Raw genomic sequence first — 24,704 nt, forward strand, 5'->3', positions numbered from 1 at the left:
GTATCAGTGGCACTGAGATGCATTCACTCCTTGCCACAAGTAGAATACATGCAGCGAAGCAGACAGCAGAGGGAAAACAGAGGCTCTGCGGTGAGCACAAGGACACGGCCCGGAGTCCCCTCGAGGGCGACACAAACACGCGCACACGTGAAGGCGCTGCGTGTCGCTAACGCGCACTTTCCCTTTAACTGCGCCCCGCGCGCTGGGGGCGGTGCGTGACGTAAGGGGGCGTGGCCGCGTTCCTCGCCCCGCCCCCGGAAGCGGGGCGCGAGCACCTGACAGCAACATGGCGGCGGCGGGGCGGCGCGCCGGGGGCCCGGGGCAGCCACCCGCGGGGGACCCGCCGCCCGCCCGCGAGCTGGTGCGGCCCTCGGTGACGGAGCTGTCCCAAGTGAGGACCAACATCCTGTGCACCGTGCCCGGCTGCGGCAAGGTCCTGCCCAACAGCCCGGCCCTCAACATGCACCTCAGCAAGGCCCACCGGCTCCAGGTACCGCCCGGCCCCGTCATGGCCGCCGCGCCGCCCCTCGCCGGGACCCGCGGGGCGCCAGTGCCTCGGCCCGCTGCCGGCCTGGGGGGCGGCCCCGGGGCTGCTGGGGGCTCCGTGGGGGAGCGTGTGTCACGGGGCGTTTCGTTAAATCCCCCATCGAAGGAGCGTGCGCAGGTTCACGTGTAAATGCATCGGCGTCCGCGCGCAGGTCGGGCGGGTTGTGGAGGATTGCACCGCAGTCGTGTGTGGAATATATCCCGTTATGTACCGCTGTTCAACGCGGCTGTGGTAGCACGAAGTTTGGGACTCGGTTTCTGTTATTCCCTCAGCGTATCGCTTGTCTTTCTGCCGCTTGGGAGGTGGGACAGCCCCCACACCCCTGGGCAGCAGCTGACAGCTCGGTGCCAGCCTCTGCTGGCTCCTCTGATTGCTTTAGTTCTCGGTAATGTCGTGAGCAACGACAACAAAAAGCTGTGGGTGCCATTTTGGAGAGAAACCCTCATTACTATAGCATTACAGAGAAAATACAGCCTCTGTGGGGAGGAGGGCAGGTGGAGCCGCAGCTGAGCAAGCATTGTGGCTAAGGGTGGCCTGTCAGCAAGTTGCCCTTATTTTTCTCCAGGTCACCATGCAGGGGGTGTGAGGGTGAATGCCATTCCTAGAGAACTCTGAGCACAGTGTTCCTGGCTGCATTTGGAAGAAGCAGCTACAGCAGGCAAACAATTAACTGTTGTTTATGGAAATGGCAAAGGAAAGAATCAACAGCCTGTTTCAGCCCATCGTTTGTGAGGAGGAGGAGGAAATGGTCTCAAGAATACTTGCAATCTCTAGTTGCTTTATTTCCATATTCACATTAGTTGTGCTCATTAGTGTTTGTGAATTTCAGCATTTCAATTCGCATTTGAAAACAGTGAAAAGTACAAAAACTGAGTAGAAATGTAATATCCACCAACAGATTTTGTCTTACATATTTATTACATATTGCATTTATACGTGGGTAGAGGTACAAAAGAATTTTGAGGTGGTCCTTTGGGCTTAGCAGACAGCCTTGAACTTGCTCTGAGTGTTTGCAGCAGCCCCCCGGTGCTGCGAGGGCAGCAGCAGTGTGCTATGCATTTACTGTGAGTGAGGAAGTACTGCTCTCTGAGCAAACTTCCCAGTGCCCTGTGTAACTGTAACGTGTTTCATGCACCTTTCTGCTAAATCCAGCTTGGGAAGATACTGAAACATGGTTGCATACAGCTTCTCAGAAACACCTGGCTTATTCCAATTTCTTAATTGAGAGTGAATATTACCGAGGCTTAAGGGAGATGAAGTTTTCCACATTGTCTTTTAGATAAAATATGTCCGGTGTTATGCATGTCTTCAGTATACATCTCAAATGAGAGAATAAAGGTACTAAAGTAAAACACAAACATAGGTGTGTTACTCTGTGTCTTCAGAGGGGATGGAGTTGAGCTAAAGCAGGTATTTTTCCCTTTAAAAGAGATTTGATTCCCAAGACAAAAATAGTTTAGTAGATTGCATTTGTCAGTGAAACATGAAGAATTAGTGAAAGTAAGGCTTAGCAAATGAGAATGTAAGGAGGTTCTGGGGAATGTAGTAGTTCTGAAGAGGAGGGAGGCTGATTTGGTTAATTTACGTCAATAAAAGTAGTACCAGAGGGATTTGTTGATGACAGAAATGAGGTATTGTCACTGCAGAAGGCATTTAGGTGGAAAGCAAGATCAGGCTGTAAGAACAGAGTTACATGCAGTAGTACCATTATTCTCTTGTGAACTTGTAACAGAAAATTGATCAGTCTTGGTTTGTAACAGTAGCTGAGATGGGAAACTCTTGCAAAAGTTATTTGTTCACAGATGTAGCCTCTAGGGTTGTGCTGTTGTCGGAAGGACAAGCGTGGAATATTGCAGAAGAATTCTGGCTTTCTGCAGCAGGGTAAGAATCTGAGTCAAATAAGCTAAAACACTGAAGATGCGTAGAAAATGACAACTATGGATGATAAATGGCAAGCGTGTCTGCCGAAGGGAAATCAGAAAAAAGTTGGCTTGTTTTGTCTACCAAAGAAGAAATGATGAAATGTTGATTTCTAGCTGTTTGTTTTCTGGCTTCTTGGCTTAAATGAGCCAATGAAAACATGAGAACAGTGGCATTTAATTTAGAAACTGGCGCTTAATATATTAGGCTTGAAAACTTGAATACTTCTGTCCTTTGTCTGTGTTATTTTACGGACAGAAGAGGAAGACCTTGGTGTAGCTTAAAAATGAATCTAGAGGAATTAATGTGCAGGAGAGGAGTCAGTGGATTCCTGTGATAGCAAGGAGGCTGCCATCAGTGGTGGACTGAAAGTGCAGCTTGCCCTCTGGGTGGGTTACCCAGTGCAAATGTTACACTGCCACAATAGTTCTCACTGCAAGGCTAAACGCACTTCTTTCCTCAGTGCTATCATCTTCTACTCCCAAGAATGTTGTGAATGGCTGGCTACAGTCTCTGTAAGGTACTGTTTTAAATTAAGCCGGCAGACAGAGTAAACCTGCTGCAGGGATGCAAGACGTCACAAAGTTCACCTTGGCTAAATCCCTAGCACAGGCTGCTGCTTCCTGCTCTTCCTTGCTGGTGGTGCAAGCCCTGGTTGTTAGTGTTCCTTACAGTGCAGCTGGCCGTACTGTGAGGTGTTAGTGCAGCAAGTACCTACACTAATGGTGGCAGTAGGCATTGCAGAAATGTGGGGAATTAAATCAGACATACAAAGAAAGGACTTGCGAGAATGCCTGAAATGTGTGATTAACCATTTAGAGCCAGGAGGGCTGGGAAGAAAGTCAAAACAAGGATAGTGTCTGGTAAGGGTTACTTGTATGTGTGCAGAATCTCTCAGCTTGTCGCAACAGATCTGATGTGATCTGCACCTGGGGAAGTCTGTGTTCCAGCTGTTACATCTTCTTACTGATGTTTATATATTTTGATGGTGCTTGGCATTACTCCATACCTTAGTACTGAAATCATTCCTAAAATCTGGCTGTGGTATAGCTGCTGAGTGCCTGAACGTGTTTCCCATGTTTTCCTGTCGTCTATTGCATTGTAACATTACATGCAGCACACTTCCAATAAATTCTCACATATTCCCAAATAACTCAAACTGCTGTTTATTAAGCCTAGTGATTTCATCTGCAGTAGGAGAATACAAATGCAGCTTTGATTAAAGGGATAGATCTTTTATTCCTCCTGAAGACTTGAAGATTTGCATCTAGTGAAATTGCTTCTGGGAAAATTTGGAGTTAAAGAGTGAAATTGCAGGCAATGGGACTGGAACAACCAGATTTCACGGTGGTTATTCAGCAGAGATAAAACACGCCTGTTATTGAATGGCTTGTCCATGGGAAAAGCTGCTGCACGCACAGGAAGATGTTTAAAGTGTTAAGCATTACATGAAAATTGCCTCTTCAGAGAATTATTCTGGTAGCAGGGGTTTTGTGTGAGAAAGGACAGCTGTTTACTTCACCTGAGTCTGTTGCACTTCATGAGTCTTTGCATACAGTCTAACCTGTGCAAACATGACACGGCTGGAGGTCTGCCCAGAGGAAGCAGCTGGGGAGTCACCACCGTGGCATCCACGCCTCACCACTTCCCCTGCTTCCTCCCACTCTTATACTGAGGAAAATCAGGTGCAGATCTCAAACAAGGTCTGTGCTGGTAATTCTTACCCGAGCAATGAACCTGGAGAGGACTGCTGTAATTGGCTCTGGGTCAGCCTCCTGCTCATTCTCATGGTGTAAGGAGACTCAGGTAACCAGAGCATCAGCTTTTGCTTGTAGTTTGCTTTTAATTTTTTGGTAATACAGACATTTGGTATTTCCACAGAGACTCCTTTGCTTAGGTTATGTCTAGGGGGATGTGTCTTGACTGGTTTCTATGGCTATGTCTTCAATAGCAATAGGTTCTCCACTGTTGAACAATTTGGATGTTCCCATCAGTGCATCCTTTTATAGGTATTTTTGAGATTGTCTTCGAGCCAGTTATGTTTCTTTCTTCTGTTGTGTACGTGTGATAATACTAGTGAGGTATGTTATATATTTTTATTATATTTTTATATATATCATATTATTGGAATGCACAGGTGACTTCATGTTTGGAGTTTCAGAATTGGCATACCAGCTGTTAGTTTCATAGACGGAGTGAATTTTGGTTTATGACCAAATTTCCTGTGGGAAAAGGTTTTTGGCTCAAATAATGCAATAGATGGGTATTGAGCAAGTATCTTGGAGGAGGTAAACAGTACAATACCAGTGCTCCACAGAGCATGTTATGATTTCACTCAGTAATTCTGATAAATTTGCAAGATACCATCCATAGAGGTGGAAAATTCCATTAGAACTTCCCAGACACTTAGTAAAGTGCTTTTAACTCACTGGGGTCTGTAAAGTAATTGAACCAAAGTTGAGATGTATTCTGAATGCTGCCTTTAATTGAAAACCTGTCGAATTCAGTTTCTCAATTTGTTGTTTTTAGGATGGAAAATTTAATGCACCGATAAGGAAGGGTTTGAAAACTCCACAGAAATTCTACTGCTGTCCTATTGAAGGCTGCCCCAGAGGACCAAACAGACCATTTTCCCAATTTTCTCTTGTAAAACAGGTACTCCTTTTTCCTACAGCATTATTTTCATACCAGTTTGTTCCTGACGGTCTTTGCTCTAGAGAGTGCATGCTTTCTCATTCAGATATGAGCAAATCCTCAGCATGTATACAGAGCTTGGAGATGTATGTGCAGAAGCTCCACAAGGGCATGTGGTTGGTGAATTTGCATGTTGACATCAGAGGACCTGAAGCTTTTGATCAGGCAGGTGGTGGTATGTTCTGCTAAAATAGGCAGCCACTCTCCACAAATTAGTAAGACTGAGAAAGATCAGAGAGGGAAAAAAAATCAGCAGCAACCAATAGAAGTTTGAAGTGCGGTGGAGGCTTTTAAAATGCTTTTTCCCTTGGTCAAGGTTTAACCATTTTTCTCTGTTTTACTATCAAAATACATTTGCTTACAAGATATCTGATTAAGAAAACATGTAAGATGCCTTTCTTTGTGAAAGGTCAATAAAACATACTTCTGTTGGTCACCTGTTGAAGCCTGGACCACTGGAGATGAATGCTACATGGTGCCATAAATGAGAAGCAGAAGTTCTGCTGGTTGCTTTGCACTTGTCTTGTTTGACTTGGAACTATTTGCTCAGTAGCAGATCCTCAGGCGTATCTACATGTTGTGACATAGACTTACTACACTCTTTGGCAAGATTCATCTCTAGCCAATGAGATAACGACAATAAGAAAATTCATACAGTATCAGGACACATAAATCTGTATCTGCATTTTGAAGTGGTGGAAGCTGCTGATACGGAGCAAACATGATCAGGAGCCTCCCAGTAGTTCATTCTCCCAGCTTGGAAAGCTGAACATAACATGAATTCTGTGTACATACAAAGCACGTGCAAATAAGAACTCATTAATTGTTACATTCCACTTCATTCCTGCGCTCCGACTTGGGCAACCCTTCCTACTGAGACATTTCAGAAGATTCTAATCCTGCTCTTCAGTGCTATTTAACAAAAAAATACAAATATTGTTTCCTTAAAAATGGCTTAGCTGAAGGCTAATGTTTACTTTTCATTGTGTATTCTAGCACTTTATGAAGATGCATGCTGAAAAGAAGCACAAATGTGATAAATGTAGTAACTCCTATGGTACAGAATGGTATTTGAAACGGCATATAGAGGACTGTGGCAAGACTTTCCGGTGTACTTGTGGGTGCCCCTATGCCAGCAGACCAGCGTTACTGTCTCATATTTACAGAACTGGACATGAAATTCCTGCAGAACACAGGTAAAATTGGAGCAATTATGTAATGCTACTTGTACGCATCCCTGAGTTCTCTGTCCCCCATATACTGGCTCTCTGTTTCCTTTCTGTTGACGACGTTTGAGATTGGCTGACATTGTTTTAGCTATAAACCAATTTGCCATTTCTTTGTTTTGTTGCTTTAAGCAGTCTCTGTTTTGTTTCAGGCAAAGACAGTTGTCTAATCAATAACATCAGTTTTCCCTGTATGTGAACCAAAAAGTACCATCAGCAAGTTACTGATGACACTTTACTGCATGGCATAAATGTTTGTGGTTCTTGTTGGAACTGCTTGTACGGTTCTGTGGAAGTAGAGATGATTTGGAAATGTTTACAGCTGGTAATGGTGGTGTGGAATGCAGTTGAGTTTTTCTTGTATAGCCTAGTCAACTTTGCAAGTATTAGCAGATTTTTTTGTCTTATGCATGTTTTGATTGTACCTGTATTTCGTGAACGACAGTCTGTTTCCTGAGGCATAGCCTGGCTTCCTTGGAGGTTCAGCTGCTGCAAAATTAGTGCTCTTTCACACAAAACTTAATTGTGTCCTCAGTTTCTGTGTGACACCTTCACCTGTGCAATTATTTTATAAACCTGTCTCATCAGTGCTCGGTCTGAGCTAGCGTCAAAATCGCAGACTAAACGTCTTCAAATCAATGTTTAACATATAAAGGGGAGAAAGCCTCTAAGCCTCAACCTCCATTTAGAACATAGATCTTCATAAAAGAGGAAACTTTTTTCTTTTTTTTTTTTTTTTAAATGGGAGAGTGAGGAATGAAATGTTACAAAACTGAAGTTCATGAAGATTTTCTTTATTTTAATCAGGATTAGTCCTATACAGCCTCATCTGGGACTTGAGTTTATGTTTGCAATGCGATGACTCAAAAAATGGAAGACAGATGTATTGTGCTTGAAGGGAACATAAATTATTGATCTCGTGTTCACAGGGATCCTCCTAGTAAGAAAAGGAAAATGGAAACCTCTGTACATAATCAGCAGTTGGCAGAGAAAGCAAATACAGGATTCATCGATACACACAGTAATAACCCTGGGACTCAGGAGTTGGAGTCATCTGAAGTAAAACTAGTGGCATCTTTTGAAGGTTCCTGCAATTCTAACTTCACAAAGCAAGTGCACCCAAAATGTACACCGAAGATGCTTTTGCCAAAGCCCAAGGTGGCTTTGGTTAAACTTCCAGTGATGCAGCTTGCTCACTTGCCTGTGTATGTATCTGCAACAGATTCTTCTGTCAAGCCTGTTGTAGTGGCTGTTGATAATCAAGGTTCAGTTGTAAGTACTGTTCATTTATTGCCTCAATCTGTGGGAATTCTGATTCCAGCACTGGAGGCGGAAACGCTTGTATTTAAAGATACTATGCCGGTTTCAAAAGTGACGAATTCTGGTGATAATGAAGCAGTAAGTACTGGTGTACAAGTTGACCTGGATAAGGTTGCATCAAGTAGTCCAGGACAAGAGCTGGGGAATGTTTGTCACAAGAATAAAATTTCTTCAATAAATGTACAGACTGACTTATCTTATATTTCTCAAAATTTTGTACCGTCTGCAGGATGGACTCCCGATTCTTCTGTCTCCTCTTGTTCTCAGACAGATCTGTCGTTTAGTTCACAGGTTTCATTACCCATCAGTGTACAAACGCAGACGCTGCTGCCTGCTTCCAAACTGACTTCATCCATAGCTGCTCAGACTGATGATTTTAGTCAGGCTTGTTTTCCAACATGTGGCATTTCTAGAGAGACTCAGACCAGTAGGACACAGGATTCTATTGATGGAAGAGTGCAAATGGACCAGGCTGTAATGTGCAGTGACATCTTTGAAAATGTTCATTCATCATATAGTGTTTCTACTCAAATTGAACTTCCTGAAAATAACTTAATGACTACAAATATAGATCAAGCCTTGCTGCAGAGGAGTAACTGCAAGAGCCTCAATCAAGATACTGTGAAGTCTGAATCTCTTATTGGCTTCAATACCCAGGCTAATATACTTCCACCTCAAAATACAATGGATAATCAAACCCAAACAATGGACTTGCTAAGTGATCTGGAAAATATCTTTTCAGGAAACATGTCTGGCCAGACACTGGATAATCGTAGCCTTTTGTCTGAGACAAGTTCTAATGCTGACACACATCTGCCATCTGGTCCATCACAAAGCACAGGAATAGACTTTGACATTGAAGAGTTCTTTTCAGCGTCCAATATCCAAACTCAGACTGAAGAGAGCGAGCTTGGTACCCTACACTCCGAGCCAGTTTTGGAGTCACTGGACATCGAAACTCAAACTGATTTCTTATTTTCAGACAGTGCCACTCAATCGTATAGCTGCAGGGGAAATTCTAACTTCTTAGGTTTGGAGATGTTTGATACGCAGACTCAGACAGACTTGAATTTCTTTTTGGACAGCAATACCCATCTGCCTTTAGGAAGTATTCTGAAGCAGTCCAGTTTCTCTATGAGCACTGACTCATCAGATACAGAAACCCAGACAGAAGTATATCCTGCCACTAAAAATGTACCTAACCAGAACATAGAAAGCAAAGTCCAGCTCAGTAGTGCTGAAACACAGACTATGGATAGCTGCTTTGAGAATCTTGGGAATTTATTCCTTACCAGCAACGAGACACAGACAGCAATGGATGACTTTCTTCTGGCTGACTTAGCCTGGAATACAATGGAGTCCCAGTTCAGTTCAGTTGAAACACAGACCTGTGAAGAGCTGTGCTCCTTGTTTCAGAGCTCTGACAAGCCCAGCCATTGAGTACTGTGTAACAGAACTGTTTCCTGTGGTTTGAAATTAAGTTATTGGGGTGGGAGAGATGCATCGACCAAGTTACCCATTTCACACTGTTGAATGTAGTTATTGTGTGCGGTTGGCCTAAAAGACTTCTCATGCTGAAGGTACTTCATTGAAAATGTAACTTCAACATAAGTTATACATGCATAATGGGGTGGGGGGAGTAACATGTTAATGTACATTTGAACCTTAAAACAACAGTTTGTGGTGCCTATGTTTTTTGCTCAATCTTCTTTACAAACTGCTTCGTTTAAACCGAAGAACCTTTTGGAAGTGTCCCATATATATCTACATCTGGCTTATGTGTAGGGTTCCATTGTGCTAGACCAAAACCTGACCTGTCCAATTCAGATGCTTCCCTGAATTACGGGGGAGGATTCTCTTAGTGTAAGCTACTTCTGTTTACTTTTTTTAGTAGCTTGTATTTTAAATCCGGCATGAACATAATAAGCCGTATTGTCTTTTCCTTTATGCTTTCACAGCTCTTTCTCCTGTTTAAGTTGCAGTTTTCCAAACACCTGTCCAACAGCCATAGATATACGTAGACTTGAATTATGGAATACTGATTTAAAAAAAGATGTGGAAAGCAGTAGTTGTTTTTCCCAGGTGTCACTGATGCCCTCGGAAGGGTAGGAAAGGAACTTAGAATACATCATCACTTGGAAAATTGTTATGATGTCCTTTTAGCTAGTGTAATAAATGGGACTAAAATAATTTAGAGTCTTCAGAAGGGATTTGCTTGAATTATTTCTGACTTTAAGACACAAATGTTACAATGTTTGTGCCTCAAAAACTGGAATAGTTTGTTTTTAGTGAACTTCCCCTTGTCTCCACCAAGGTGTAAGTTGGGAAATGTCACAGTGGTTTATATTTCCACTACCTTAACAAAAATATTCAAAGGTGAGAAACTGAATTCTCTGAAATATTTCTCCACCTATTTTTGGACTTCTGCTTCCAGAAATGAAGCAAACTCAACAGCATGTATCAGAGCTGGGAGATGTGCTCACAAAAACCCTTTCAGAAAAGATGTATCTTGCTTTTGCACATTGATCTGCAGCAGGTGGTTCCTGCACCTTTTGGAACATTTTCCGAGCGTAATCAAAAAGTTGGGCTGATGTGTCAAAGAGAAATATGTGACCTCTTGGATTTTTGTAGGTTTATTTTATCCTTTGTACTGTGCTGGTAGCAGATGTATTTACATGAAAAAAAAAAAGCCGGTTGTGAATGTATGCTGGAATTTGGCCTTAACTGATCCTTGTTGTAACGTCTGCAAAAATGTAGGCCTCTGGTTTTGTTCTGGACAGGTTTTAGTTTCTGTTACATTAATTGCAAAACGAAACATCTTCATGTCATGTTCCTGGGCTTTACTGTGTTGTGAGAGATACTGGCTATGTATTTACTCGGCATCCCACCAGTAATGTGTCCAAGCTGTAGTTTTTGAAGACTCGCTATGCTTTGTGCACAGCTTTGTGTCTTTTCCTCAAGGATGTGGGAATACAGTTACTCAACGCAGCTAGCTTGTTTTCTTGAAAATGAGCAATACCTTTTGATTTTATTATCTCAATTTTGCCAAAATTGCCATGCTTCAGTCAACACAGTAATCTGATAAGCATCTCAACTTTTGCTGGAAATCATCTCTTTAGATTAACCTTGAAACTCTCGTTTTCCTCTTGAAAAACGAAAGGCCTGAACGCGCAGCCCTGTTGCCTTTATAACTTCCCTAGGTGAGTGTTCATGTGAGTGTTCACACGCTTTCAGTCTTTGGCTGAAGGAACTACCAAAAGAAATCCTGCAGTTCCCCCCAGGAGTACTGTCATTTCCCTTGCGGAAAGTCCCACCAGGTTGAATAATATCTAGAGTAATAATCTTAAAGGCGAGATATATTCAAAAAGGAAGACATGGCTTGTAATTATCTTTGGTTCTATTTTTTTTTTCCTTAAGATACGACTGTCCTACTTTGAAATTTAGAAATAAGATAAATGACAAAATTTATTCAGTGTATTGTAGTGCAGTACTTTTCTAGTAATGTTACATCTTCAGGTTTTAAAAGCGGTTTTTCTTCTCCTTTCTTCCTCATGGCTGGAATACCAGGGAATACTTCTGCATGGATAGGCTTCTACATTTTCAATGTCATGATCAAATCTTCAAATCACAAAGAGAAATGGTTACTACAAATCCTATTCCTATATTATTATGCTAAAGGAAATTGACAGTTGGGGAAAACGATTTTTCCATAGCTGTAGAAGGCAGAAGTGAGAAACTCTTCCTTGCTTCTGCCTACAGAACGTAGGTCTTTTTCTACAACAGACAGAAATTAAAAGATGGGGAGCAGAATTAGAGAGGCTTTGAAGTTCAGCCCTCTGAGAGACCAGCGAGAATTTCAAGAACTTTGAAGCTAATTTACAAATCCAAATGAGAATCAACTTGATAAAGTGTAAGCCAAACCTCTTCACGTCAGTGACTATCAGAAAAACAAAACAAAAATCAGGAAGGTTTGTGTGGACGCAGTCTCACATGACTGTTACTCCTTTATTGTACTTTATAATTAAAATTACTGATAAGTTTCTGTGTTGTTAGAATATGCAAATACAATTTACTTCCCTCATCCTCTGGGTTTTAAATAGTTTGGTCTGTAGTTAATGAACACAGTATTACAACGTCGAGTTCTTTATTCTAAGTGCAGTATTAAGAAATCATTTAGTATACCTGCAGTGTCTTCTGTCAGCAAAATAATTCCTTAAATTAATGGTATTTTTTTTCACAAATTTCATTCCCCATAAAGAAACAAGTTCAGATCCTACCCTGTTGGCATATGTCCTTCATTTTGGATATATTAAATATTTTTGTGAAAATGCAAAGGCTGTAATCAGATTGTTCATAGTTGCTCAATCAACCAGTAAAGCTTCCGAAACCTGGTCTGAAATATTGTTGGTCAATACTACTTATTCTTAAAAATGAAATAATTTATTTTAGATGGGTAATTGACTATTTTGACCATTGTTTTCAAAATAAACTTCGCTGAGAACTATTTCTTAGTAGTACTAAAATGATACTTATCTCCCTTTTTCTGCAGTTTGTCTCTGATTTGATTTTCAAGGCACTGACTCTGTTGTAAGTATTGGTCAGCAGTGACTTACTATTTTGCTAATTCTCTTTTGTATCCTCTACTGCCATTTGAGCTGCTATATGAAAAGTAATATCAGGTTGTCCACAATCTCTTAGCACAAACTTTTATCTGGAAGTGATACTAATCCTACTTGTGCTTACTCTTTGCGTTTCCTGCTTAATTAAGTTACACTGCAATTGCTGGCTCTTGATCTTGGATGTCTGTGTAAATACTATTCCAAAACTGAGTTAGTAGTTTAATTAGTCTAATTAGTGGTAAACTTACGTGTTTCTTTAGTGTTTAAGGAGAAAGTTAGTCTGAGATATGCCACTGTCTATCAACTGCTGCTTCAGCAAATTCAGTATTTTGTCTCTGAGAAAGATAGTGCTCCAGCAAACAAGTTAAAATCCCTGTAGAGCCTGACAAATCGCTCCAGTTGGTCAGACTTTTTCCAAATACTTCAGAGGACTTCTGGTTTATTATGTTGTCAGAAAAAAAAACCTTCCTCCTGCACTTCATTTAGTGTAATTTCAACCTTGCTGAGAATACAGCATTCTGCTAAGAATTGGTCAGGAAAGGCAAATTTGTTAGCTATGCTATCCAATTTGTTCTAAGTCGTTTCAAAATATCAGTTTCTTACTTTTCTTCAGATAGCTGAAAATAATCGTAAGTCACAGATATCTTAGCAGAATTTAGTTTTGTGCTGTTTAAGAATAATACAGTTGTGTATAGATTAAGTTGCATGCTGAGATTCTTCAATGCAACTTCTCTGGAAGAAAAAAAAAGATAAATTTCACACCCGTGTCAGGTCAAGTAGTACACTGATGGATGAATCCTCCATTGGCTGTTAGCACGCATGGGTGGGCAAAATTGAGTAGATGTACTCGAAACTTGTGGCTTCTGAGAGAACACCAATTGTTAGAAAAGTTAACTATGTTCCATTTTCAAGGTATGTGGAAACTTAAACAAATGAAACAGGCAAGTGTAGGACTCACATTCTATGAGAAGTACAAAATAGCCCTCAGAGATTAAAAAAAAAAAAAAAAAAAGAGTTCTGTCTTACGTCATGTCTTGTTGCCTTACATGTTTGTTTGTCACTTGATGCTAAAAGTTTATATGAGAGTAGATAGAGTTTCTTCTGTTTTTGGAATTACACTTGTGTCTGTTTCCACTTCCATGGCTGTAAGTGCTTGTTTCTGCTTTGGGAAAGGAGGAAATCCTCCCTCTGGCTCTTAATGGCAGCCTAAGAGATGCTGCTAGTTTAAAGTTAATTTATTAATGCTCCAGAATCTTAGCTATATACAACTGTTTGTGTCTAGAAACTTCCCACTTCCAAATGGTGTGAAATCTTAAGGAAAAAGATACGTGCAGCTGTTTAAAAGATGTAAAAAAGCCTTGTGAGACCTAGTCCAGTTTTAAACAATTCAATGTCTGTAACTTACTGTGCGTCACTAACCTCCTTCCAATATTGTATTCCTAGACACACTGTCACACATTTTCTCTGCTGAAAACAAAAGGTTAGATTTCCCTGTTAGCCATTTACGTTAAGAGGGTAGGGGCAACAGAACAAAGAAAGGTGACTGCCTTCATTATTTTAAGTCTTTATCCTGGTAACGCATCCTCACGTACTGAGTCAGATGCAAACTGATCTTCCTGTGTGGCTGGGTAAGAGATGTAAGCGTTGGCAGGATTGGGATCTTAGGATCCTCGGGGCTTTTGGGTTGTTTAATTTTGACTGTTTTTTTAATAACTTTTCAAATACAGGATAAGTAAGATCAATAAAACACATAATGAATCAACATAAGGTGCTAAACTTGCAAAATGTTACTGAAATGACAACTCAGAGGTGAACCAAACTTACCTGCCTTTAGTAGCAGGTTGTACAGCTTCCTTTTGGCTATCTTTGACTACTTTTTCTTCTAACATTATCTTAAAGTACAATTTCCAGTTCCAAATACATTCACACCAAAATGTTTTTAATATTGTGAGCTTTTTCATTCCTGTTTGGTTGAAGGTGCTGCTATTATGCTTGTGTTTGTAATAGGTTTACTGTAAACAGACCTCCGTAACAGTTTCACATGAACACTATGAGGATGGGGTTGTTGAACAGCAGCAAGCTGCTTCAATGCGTGATGCAAACATGCATCTTCTGTTCCTTTCGTTGCGGTGGGTTTTTGTTTGTTTTGATTTGATTTGTTGTTTCTTTTTATGGTTCACGTGAATCAACATGGGTGCTAAAAGGATTTGCGGGTTAGAGCATGACTGCATTTTCTTGTTCAAAGTGCCATTGCTATACAGTGAACAGCATCAAGGAACTACATTGTTCAGTTCTGCGTTGCCATCCAGTCAGGTTGATGTTTGTCTTCATGCGTGTGACTCTTCCACTTTGCTGAAAATGTCATCGGACAGCCTGAAACAGTGGAAATTCCCAAAGGAGCTGCAGATCTCTACTTAAATGACAGAAGTCCTTCACCTCTGATTCTTTTTCATATACTGGTTTTTCGGGAGTATCTTCAACGTAACTGGCAATGGAATATGATAGATGGCTTGTGACGAAGTAAGCCATGCAGCATCTATTTCACAATGAATAATGCTTTACATGCATGCTTCAAGCACTTGCATGCAGAGCTAGATTGACAGTGCTCTATTATACAGATGCTTGCAAGTGCATCTGTGATAAAAAATAAAGCTAGATATGAAAGTAGCCATATATTTTCAGCTTACAGAATTCAAAAGCTGATAATGATCTCGTTTAAACTTGCAACTCTTTAGAATGGGTGAGTAATACATCTCATGAGTGAGCCTTTCCCAAAGCATGTGTGAGTTAATAAAGCTGAGAAATGTCCTTAAAATATTCTTCTCAGCGCTGGTGGGATTGTGACCTAGCAGACAAATCTAGTTTTCAAAGGATGTTCTTGTTTGATTCTTGCTATCTAAGCCAATAAACTTGCAATAAGCAGAGAAAAGCAAGTATTCGTTTCTTATACCTGTTTTACGAGTGACAATCCCAAAGAAGGAATGTTGTCCTAACAATTGTGAAATGTTTAATTATATTAATGCATGCAGAAAAAAAAAAAAAAAAAACTGTGCCAAAATACTGATTCGTATTTCCTTATGTTGGAAACTGAACTGTTACACAAAGCTACTAGTAAGTTATTCACACAAGTATTGAAACCTTGTGTTCACAAATGAAGCACTTATTTAGTCCTGTAAATTATACATATTTTGGAATAAAGTGAATTTCAATCAATTTTTTCTTCTGTTTTCTGCTGTGATCTTCTGTAGAAACAGGAGTAGAACATATATTGCCTGTTAGTAAGTACAACCTACTGCTCCATAACATCTTATCTTTGGAAAGCCGGGTATCTTTTGAATTGGTGTTTTTGTAACATACAGCAATCTTGCAATGGCAGTCCTTGATCTCCAGAGAAAGGAAAAACTTAAGTTTTCCTATATCTTTCTACTTCTCAATGAATCCTGGGAACTTAAAACATGCAACACAAATGTAATCAGAATAAGAAGATGCTGTATTTTATGAACCTGAAACAACCATTAGGGAGGTTCTTTCCTTTAAGTGAACCTTTGCTTAGACTTTTTGTGCCAAATTGGATGCATATAGCCAGGGCTGGATTCTTTTGACTGGCAACATTCAGGCTGTAGGAGTAGTGGTGCTCCATCTCAAACTTGTTAACGCGTGCAAGTTTCAGTCTTTAATCATCTTGTACACACGAGTAGTGCCTCTGCAGTAGTTCCAGCTCCCTGATTTGTCTTTCTTCTACAAAAGGCTCTTGGCCCAGAAGGATTCCTTTGTGTTCTTCAGCACTCTTACCTAATCCTGTTCAAGAGTCCTAAACAGAAATTACCTGCCTTATGATGATTAGCTTTCAAAGTATCCTGCTATAAAATTACAATCCTTTTAATAGCTTGAATTATTTTGCAGTATATTTTATTTGATATATAAAGTAACTTTTATACTGTTAAAAAGGCTAGACTAGGTTGACTTGGAACATGGATGATAGTTGTCCCCTTCACCTTCTGTATAGATACTGTGCTTAGTAATAACTATCCAAACCTTTTCTGTTATTTGGAAAATATAAAATGCTGATTTCTGCTCTTACTTGTACATCTTGTCGGCTTGTGTATTAGTTCAGAGAAGACGAATGAGCACATGCTCTGTGATGCAAAGCTCAGCTGTACTGTTACAGCAGCTGTAGTCACAACTGAAACACTCGGTGGTGTTCATGCTGCTGCTTTCAGTGCCATTACACACTGAGGTCAGTATTTGCACAACGCAGCTTTCAGTCATAGTGGTAGCAAAAGGTGGAAGGTATTTCCTGGGGTATGTCATAAAGTATCTGGAAACTACGTTCCTCTTCAGAGCGTGTAAAGTTATCTTTCAAAGAGTCAGATGCATAAAGTACCAGCTGTCCTTGTTGGAGTAACAGGCTATTCCTGTTGCAGGACTGAGATTCTGATGAGCTTAGCTGTGTTTTTTTCAGGCTTATTATTCAGATGGAGCAGATCTGCTCTGCAGACAGCAGTCAGATGCTTCAAAGAGACCATCCTCATGAAGCTTTCAAAGATGACAAGATGCTCTTGAAGGCAGGATGGGTTCTTAAGCTTGAAAGGGAGATCATGGGTGTTTAGAAGTCGGGGAAGCCCCACCCATTTTTAAAATGCTTTCTTCTTTGGTGTTGATGAGAATTTACTGTTATTCCTTCTGTTGGCAGTGAAAGCACCCCTGACCAGTTTCCATTTAGATTCTGAATTTCCTTTGCCTGAAGAAATTGCATCTTGGCAAGCTGATTGCATTCTGTCAAAACAATTGAATTTAAGGGAGAGGCAAATTTTCTTTCTGGCTCCAGGATTTGATATGTCCCGTGGAATCGGTCCTTAAGAGGTTTGGACATAAAATTAAAGCGTTGATTTGACTTTCAGGTGTTGTCTCATTGTATTTTTACACTCTTATCAACAGTTCATTTTTGCTTGTTTTCTTTTTGGCATCTTGAGTGCAGGAAACCCTTCCAGCTGATCTAGCAGTTAAGGTTGTTTCCTTTCTCCAGGCAGGAATGGCTTTATGCCTGAGAGAATCTGATTGTAAACAAGAAGCTGCTGTTTCCTGTGGCAGAAGAACCCAATGTCTTCAAGGTCACATAACTTAATTAGGCCTTATCACGTGCTGTGAATTTATCTTTATGCTCTAGGCCTTTACTTGGCAGACTTTCTGGGTGCCTTCTGTTACCCTCTACCCTCCTTTCTTGGCAAATTCTCACATTTATTTTGTCTAGTATCCCTTTCTTTCAAGCCTTTCCTGAAGGAAGCACAAAGGAAGGTTTGCTTTAGTAAGCTAGAAATGTTCCCCTCCTGGAAACTGTTTCTTGCAGGGGACTTGCTGGAAATTAAATTATAATTAGTTTTTAATTGATTTCCTGTAAACTTGGTTGACTGGGCCAAGTCTCTGTGAGCTACCAGTGCCATGCTTACAGGAGGCGTGTAAGTAACCATTTTGCTCACCAGTGTTTTGGGGGTGCTTGGTTTGTACCAAAATGAAACAAAGTACAGTACATCTGTGTTAGTTATTAGTGGGCTCTTCCAACAACAAAAAAAATCACCTGTACCCTAAGCAAGTGCATGAATAATCTCAACAGATTTCCACTTTCTTTACAAGAGAAAGAGCTTAATGATTTTTCTAGGTCTTCTGTATTTTCCAGCTGTGATTTACAGCCACTTTCACACATGCTTATGAACTTAGGCTGAGGCAATCTACTTTGCAGGCAGCAGTAATCCACGAGCGTGGTTCTTAGAAATACGAATCAAACTGTAGTAAAAACTCCTGATCTGTCAGATATTTGACAGTTTCAAACATTTCAGCAAAATAATCTTATTTGGCAAGAAGCTGGGAAGCAGGGAAATATATATTTCAATTTCCATGTTTAACTTTTTTTCTACTGTCTTGAATAATTTATTACCCATCTGCAGAGCTGCAACTTAAAATCACTATAATGAATGTGTTTGGCTTTACTGTTAACGCCATTTATTTTTCATTTTTCTCACTGAAGCAGTAACATTTTCGGCTCTCTGAATGGGAGACCTGTTATTTTTCTTTCCAGGCTATGTTATTAATGTTATTCATTTCACAGATGCATACGTGTTTGAAATTTCTACGTAGTGAAAAAGAGAGGGCTTGACACAAGTATAAATGGAGCTAGAACAGGACTAGAAAAGGTACTGCCAAGAGGAAAGTGAGAGGGAAGGGGACAAGGAAAGGAAGAGAATGATTTGTTGGAGGATGTCTCTGTTCTGTCAGAATACGTAACTGTAGCACTATGATTGAATAGCAGGGAGAACAAGAATTACTGCTAAAAAACTCTTATGTGTTTCCTGGAAATTAACAGCTAAGGTAGAGCTTGGCTGCAAATAGTCATTGGCTGAGATTTTCAGATACAAAGAGTATTGAAAGAGATGAAAGATGCACACAGATCTCACAATCAGCTATAATGATCTGTTTCTTCTATGTGAAAATATGCATGGAAATTCCCACTTATCCTATTCTAAAATTGAAGTGCTCTGTTTCTTTAATATTATAAAAGCATCACCCAGAAACAAAACACTATTGATACATTCTTCTCTGAAATGACGCCTCCAGGAGGTCATTATTCCTTAGCTGATATCTGAACACAAGCTGATGCCAGACAGCTTCTAAAAAATTCACATTTATCCACATGCTTTATTAGTAAAGATATCAATCTACAAAGGTGTGGAATTCCTCAATCTAAAGCTCTGTTTTAAAGTTAAAGCCATGCATTGTTGGGAGTCTTGCACTGATACCACCTTTCCCAATTCCGAATGTCCATCAAAGCATTAAAAGAGGGGAAGGGTAAGCTGCAGTGAATCTCTGCCCTGAATGCTGGGGAAGGTGCTCTTTGTTCTGCAGGTGAAGAAGCTGGTGCTATCGAATTGCAGTGACTGACGTTTCTGAAAAGACTGCTAATTTAATTTGCTTTTTGTTCACAACATTTTGTTTTGTTCACAAAAGTGAAACAGAACTTGATCTGAAAGTTTTCCTGTTTAATATGTTGAGAAGAATAATCCATAGGATACACAGAATGAGTATCTATTAAACAGAAGTTAAACTACTTTAAACAAGGAAGAATTGTAAGTGACTGTCAGGTCTCACCACTGTCTGCTTTCCGGGTCATTTCCCTTTCTTCTAGGAGCCAAATTAGCATGGAACATATACAGAGGTTTGGGAAGCTCACTAGGATTTAGCACCGTTAAGGTAAGAGTATTATTAAATGCCCCACAAAGTCATTTAAGTTAGGCATTAATTCAGTGATCAGCAGTATTAAATACCTCATCAGCAGTCATTCAAAGTGAATCTGAATGACGAGGCTGCACTTCATCCCCAGAATAAACTGTTTAAGGCTCTCATAGATCTGTCTTATGATCAGGAAGAAACTAAACCTATGTGAAAGTAACTGGCATTCACCAGCTTATAACGCTATTGAAAGTATTTAAAAAAAATACAAATATCCCAGTGACTCACAAGAAAATTTTATTCTTTCTTTTCCTGTACAGGTTAACAAGGAGAAAAAAAAGACGTGAAATTGCAATATAGCAATGTCTGTTCAATCTAGATGGTAGCGCAGCTCTTGCAGTGTGGTGGATCTTTAAGGAAGGTAATAGGCCAGGAAGCAGTGGAACCACTGGTATTTCTGATGTGTTTTCTTCCTTGACTTCAACACACCTGTTCCTGACATTGTGAGCTAAAGAGCCTTGGGTATCATGTTTTGTGTGCTCTGTTCTTTTTGTATGTGGGATCTGCATGCGGGCATGATGACTGCTCTTTTTTGAAGCAACAGGATTAGAAATGGCCGCGATGCTTTTGTCTGATGTGAGAGCACAGTCCCGGGATAACTGCTCAGGGTCTTCTTGCAGGAGTGCGACCTCGGTATGACTTGAGGAAAAATTATGATGGTTCATGAATTTCTGCATTTTCCCTCATTTATCATTCATGATGTCCGCTCCCGTTTTATCCTTCTGCTCTGTTCATTTCACATCATGACTGCAGAAGCAATCTCAACTGAAGTACCACTGAGCACCTTCTGACAGATAATACCTTTTTTATTCTTCCATGAAGGGTCTGAAGTGTCCCTGGGAGTGGTGTCTTTCACAGGTGGAAGTATTTGTGAAGATTTTGAAGTCAAGGATTCAAAGCCATGTGGATCAAGTGCCTGGGGTTTTATTGCTTTATGCCTTACAGCCTCTGGATTCTTCTCAGCTCCTCGGTTCCACAGACTTTTATTGACAGATTTTTATTGACGGGTTCTTCTTTTCACCTTGGTGTGTTTGAACAGCATACCTTTTTGTTACACGTTTCTGATGTAACGCCACATGTTGTAGAACAGCAGTTAGACTTACTACAATGGATCAACATCACTTCCCTTCCTGAAGCGGTGTCAGTGGTGGTGGCATCTGCACTTCACTTGTTTTCTTATTTCAACTGATGTCTTGTGGTCTTGGCTTCTTGACCTGCACTTCTGTCAATAGGTGGCAACATGTCTAAGCAGAACAGGCACTTGGTGGAAGTTTCATTTGCCTTAAAGTGCTTGACTTGTTTCTGCAGCTGAAAGCAGGCGAGTGGATCAGTTCTACCCCAACCTTGCACCTGGTCACAGAGAAGCATTAAATCTAAGGCAGCCCAGAGCAGTGCAAGGAGAAAAACATAGAGGAAATAGTCTTTGCTGATGCAAATAAATGCTCCTGCTATTAGAGTGTTCTTCTGAGTACAAAATAACAAGTAGATGTAATTCCTATCCAGTTATCTTGTGTTCTGAAGGAGCTCTGAACTGAAGAAGAGAGCAGAGAGTTACCACAACCCTTCCACGTGGGAGTCGTGCAGTTTTCTTCGCTATATGTAAAAGCAATTAGCAAAATAAATTCCCACACCTCCATGAAATTGTTTTGAAGCAGATTGTCAAAGAGGAAAAAAATGTTATTTCCCATCCAGCCCTCCAGAGTGACGAGGGGAGCACCACCGCTGCAGTGGCCAGGCTTCCCCCTTCCCTTTTTTCCCCAGTGGCAGGGGCTGGCGGTGGGCCCAGCTGGGAGCGAGCCCAAGGAGTGCTGCTCTGACAATTCATGGAACCCACGCCTCTGTGTGAGGAAACAACGCAGTGCCGGGCTGAAATGGGAGGGATGAGAGGCACCCGAAGGAAGCAGACAGCATGGAGAGTATTAAAGATTGAATAGGAAGAGCATGGCATATCAGAAAAAATGGATGTGAAATGACCAGATAGGAAATGAAAGAAAAACCGTGAGGGAGATGAAGAAAAGAGGAAATGTTACAGTGTGGATCTTGCAGTGTAAGGAATCAATCTCTTACAATAGATCACTGCCCAGCCAACAGATTTTTAAATATGAAAAATACAAAAAAAAAAACAAAAATCAATCGTACAGTGAATGTATTCTAATTTCTAAAATCATGAGCGAGCACTACAGGGTTCTGTGCTTCCTTCACAGTCGCACCCCCACCAGCTGCCACTTTGTCCATGCTGCAAGCAAGCAAGCAGATTGGATATCAGGAAAAATTCTTCTCCAAAAGTGGTCAGGCACTGGAACGGCCCAGGGAGGTGGTGGAGTCACCATCCCTGGAGGAGTTCAAGAAATGTTTAGATGTGCTACTAAGGGACATGGCTTAGTGGGAAATATTGGTGGTAGGTTGGACTGGATGATCTTGGAAGTCTTTTCCATCCTTGGTGATTCTGTGATTCTATGAATCCTTTTAAAAAGAACGCAACTATTTCCATGACAAAAAAGTACTTTAAGCTGAATGCTCTTTTTCACTTCCAAAGAAAAAGATATTTATTTATTTATTTATTTATTTATTTATCTATTTGCTCTTCCACTGCAGTCTTAATTGGGGCTTTTTTTAGCTCCCATACTTTCCCGAAGCCTTAAGCCAATCTCAGAGTCCGGAGAGGCGGTTAATGCTCACCTAATAACGTTGCGTTGAGCTCCATCAAGGCACACAGAAAGCAGACTCACAAGGTCATGAACTGAGGTAAACTCTTATAACTCTATTTTCTCGTTATTACCGTAGGTTTCTTTGGATCCTGATATTTAAATTAAATATATATTTATTTTTTTAAATCCAGCCCCCTTAACCACAGAGTAACCCTACAAGCTGTCACCTCTCTGTTCATCAGAACGGGCAGTCCTTTGGAAAGCATTCACTAACTCCTGAGATCAAACATCTTTGATAAAACTCTTGTGAATCGTACAGCTTACATCTTAGTAGATAAAGACCACGCATCCTGGTTAGGTGAGGATAATAATTGATATAAAAGATCAACATTGTTGTTCTTTGACACAATACTTAACACTTCTTATATACAGCACCAGCATATGCCCTAAATCTGATCTGGCATTACTCTGAGCTTTCAGATATTTTCTCAGGGAAAATTCATAATGCCTGAGTTATTCATTAACATGAAGCAGTGTAGGGAGGTATTTTTAAATATCCGCATACAGAACAAATGTATCACGCAAGGCTTACAAACTGTTGATGCAGATATCAGTGTCAGATTCACATAGTCATGTGTGATTATTAAACTCTTGATTGCTGCTCTAGCATAACACCTACATAGCTCATCAGCATCAGAAGAGCTGCACAGATGTGAATGAGAGCAGAAGCTGACCTTCAGAATGCAGATACTGAGTCACTGCTTCATCTCAAAAGCTGATGTAATCGTAATGCACTTCGTCTTTACATCCGTTCTATCTCTCCACAATTCTCATTCCTAAAAATAAACCTGTTCTGGAGAGTTGAAGTGTACATGTGACAATGGCCAATTTGGATAAGCCCCAGCACACACACACTGCTCTCCCTGTTAATGGTTCCATCATAGTTCTGCTTAATGCTCCCCAGCACCAGCATCTGCTTTCTCCTAGATTACCTGGAGTCGAGACAACAGATAAATGCAGCAGAAGAGAGCTCCCAGTTCATTGCCCTCAGTGATTTGGATCAGTTCTGCCTTTTTCTCTCAGAATTGTTTAAATGATAATGAAAGAGAGGACTGAATGCAGTTAGGCCAGGAGCTCTCAGGCATCAGGCTGACTTGAAATGCAGTCTGGCACTGCAGAAGTCGGGCAGTGCTGCACAGCAGGACAGAGGCTGTCCTTAGCTGTTTGTGTCAGCTGGAAGCTCTGCAGAAAGTGAGGAGGACAACGTTATTAGGAGAACATTTCTTTCTACAACTGGGCCACTTAAGTGCGCAAAAGGATGCCAACAGTGCCTGACTGGTTGCCATTTCCTAAGTCTAACTGTAATGTAAAGCCTTTTACTTTTCTTACGCTCTAATAGAGCAACGCTGTGTAGCTCCAGAGTTCACATGACAACTGGTCTGTTCCTGCTGGAATTTCCAAAAATGTCTCATCATAAAAATACTGTTTTCCAGTGGAGAGATGATAGCTAAAGGAGCTAGTTGCAGCAGAACTAATGATTTCGTTCTCAGCTTGTTGACATTCTCATTTAAAGAAGAGCCTTGGCTAACATCCTTAGCGTAGCTAGCACTGTAGAACAGCAGATTTGACTTTTAAACGTAGATGTTTGTAACACTGTAAGGTACAGAGGGGGCGGTGTATGGCTGCCTGCCACCGCATACATTGAGGGACAGGTTTTGTTCATGTGGTAGCACTTGCTCACTTCTAAGAGTTTAAGCGTGGTGTACAAATATTTACAGTCGGCAAAGCCGAAATAATTTCCTGTTAGAAATGAAGGTGTCTGCTGCTTCCCATTGTGAATTCTTAGCACGCTTTCCACATCGCAGCACAAGGCTGCAGGCTGTTGGAGAGGCTGTCTGTGTGCAGCTGTTAAATTTCAGTGCTCAGCAGAGGCAAGGCTGAGGTGCTTGTGAGAACCTGAGGTGTCTAGGGGAAACTGCAGGTGAAAATCTGAGTACTTGTAGGATTAGCTGCTACACTGAAGTTTTGACTATTTATTTCCCATTTAATTCCTAATTTTTAAAAGCCTTTAAAAAGCCTTCTTTCAGCTTTGCTCCACAAGGATCATCTGTGAAATTATTTACAGTGGGCATGCATTTATGTTGTCTCTTTCTACTCTTTCCTCTGCAAAAAAGAGATGGAAAAAGCCCAGTAGGTTTCAGCTGATGATGACGAAAGCTGAACTGAACTGATATTTCTGAATAGCATTCTCACGATGTCTCAGTTTATAGGGGTGCCCTTCTGCAGCTCGTGTTGCTTCGACCTGACTAGTCCAAAGCTTACCATGTTGGTTTTTTGCTTTCTTATCACAGGACTCCTCTTCTCTTCTCTTCTCTTCTCTTCTCTTCTCTTCTCTTCTCTTCTCTTCTCTTCTCTTCTCTTCTCTTCTCTTCTCTTCTCTTCTCTTCTC

At 40.8% G+C, this 24,704-nt stretch overlaps 2 protein-coding genes across 4 annotated transcripts in view; both read left to right on the forward strand.

Annotated features, from left to right (window-relative positions):
- Window positions 259-15,539, forward strand: ATMIN (ATM interactor). Of its 2 annotated transcripts, XR_002442317.1 has the most exons (5): window positions 259-490; window positions 4,997-5,122; window positions 6,158-6,357; window positions 7,317-9,287; window positions 12,257-15,539. XR_002442317.1 is itself a non-coding variant. In XM_021408949.1 (4 exons), exons 1-4 carry the CDS (start codon window positions 287-289, stop codon window positions 9,145-9,147), a joined length of 2,361 nt encoding a protein of 786 aa, XP_021264624.1. In that variant the 5' UTR covers window positions 259-286; the 3' UTR covers window positions 9,148-15,539. The 2 variants fall into 2 exon arrangements, 1 of the variants encoding a protein (XP_021264624.1); XM_021408949.1 differs by having other exon boundaries at window positions 7,317-15,539.
- LOC110404563 (protein phosphatase 1 regulatory subunit 3E-like) overlaps window positions 12,250-24,704 on the forward strand; it is a 21,444-nt gene continuing 8,989 nt past the window's right edge. For both annotated transcript variants that reach the window (XM_021408957.1, XM_021408958.1), the window contains exons 1-2: window positions 12,250-12,294; window positions 19,504-22,352. The gene's annotated coding sequence lies outside the window, so the exon portion shown is untranslated. The remainder of the gene's footprint in view (window positions 12,295-19,503; window positions 22,353-24,704) is intronic.

Source organism: Numida meleagris, chromosome 10 (genome assembly GCF_002078875.1).
Source record: "Numida meleagris isolate 19003 breed g44 Domestic line chromosome 10, NumMel1.0, whole genome shotgun sequence".
Lineage (NCBI taxonomy): Eukaryota > Metazoa > Chordata > Aves > Galliformes > Numididae > Numida > Numida meleagris.